This window comes from Morus notabilis, unplaced genomic scaffold (assembly GCF_000414095.1).
Source record: "Morus notabilis unplaced genomic scaffold, ASM41409v2 Scaffold583, whole genome shotgun sequence".
NCBI lineage: Eukaryota > Viridiplantae > Streptophyta > Magnoliopsida > Rosales > Moraceae > Morus > Morus notabilis.
This window is the reverse complement of record NW_010366405.1, coordinates 584784-585739: the sequence shown is the minus strand read 5'-3', so window position 1 is coordinate 585739 and position 956 is coordinate 584784. Positions and strand designations below refer to the sequence as shown.

General features: G+C 47.6%; 1 protein-coding gene across 1 annotated transcript in view; it reads left to right on the top strand.

Moving 5' to 3' along the window:
• The first annotated feature begins 255 nt into the window (after positions 1–255).
• The window catches only part of LOC112093946, a 799-nt gene continuing 98 nt past the window's right edge, over positions 256–956 (top strand). The window contains exons 1-2 of the mRNA XM_024173563.1: positions 256–573; positions 640–946. Coding sequence (XP_024029331.1) covers positions 256–573; positions 640–946 — 625 coding nt within the window. The remainder of the gene's footprint in view (positions 574–639; positions 947–956) is intronic.

Sequence of the window (956 nt, the reverse complement as noted above, 5' to 3'; positions counted from 1 at the left end):
TGTCCTGTGGGGTGGAGCCCTGTGTGTCAGAGGCTCCTGGATTATGTTGTTTATTTATATTTTAATGTAGTTAAGTGTGGGACCCGGTTGGGAATCTGCTTTATTAATCCCAAATCGAGTTCACGTCACCCACCCCGGTTGGGGGGGCGTGACAGGAGTGGTATCAGAGCGATTGGTTAAGAACCCCAGGATTGTACATACATGTGTGACATCTGTAATCCACTAAATAGTCTAGTTTTATTTCAGTTGAAGGAAATGGCGCCTCGCCGTAGGCCTGCTAATCAACCGGCACAACAGAATCAAGAATTTCTGGATGCCATGTATGCTGCCTTTCAAGGCATGGCCACAAGAGCTCGAAACGAGCGGCCGGTTGAGGATAGGAAGCAAGGGTACTTCCGGGAATTTAAGCGTGCGCCTATCCCCTCGTTTAATAGTGAGGGAGGACCCCAGGAGGCGGAGTTCTGGTTAGACTCCATAGTCAAGCATTTGAGCACTATGAGAGTTCCAGATGAATACTGGGTAGAGTTTGCGGTGTACAAGATTGAGGGCTTAGTGAACACTTGGTGGAAACAGGTCAAGAGGAGAATGGATGTCGCAGGGTTGACCTGGGAATAGTTTGAGACGTTGTTCAATGAACAGTACTTCCCTCAGAGTTACAGGGAAGAAAAAGCGCTAGAATTTATGTCTCTACTGCAAGGAGACATGTCTATAAGGGAATATGAGGCCAAGTTTAATGACCTATCCCGGTTTGCGCCATCACTAGTGGAGTCTGAAAATATGAGATGCCTTAAGTTTGAGAAGGGCCTCAAGAACTCTGTGAGGAGATCCTTGGTGGCTCTGAGACTTCGAAACTTCCGGGATTTAGTAGCTGCTGCTACACGGGTGGAACAGGATAACTTGGCCTATCACCAAAGCAAAGAAGTAACGGGTCAAGTCTCTGTCTCTGGTAGACCTTC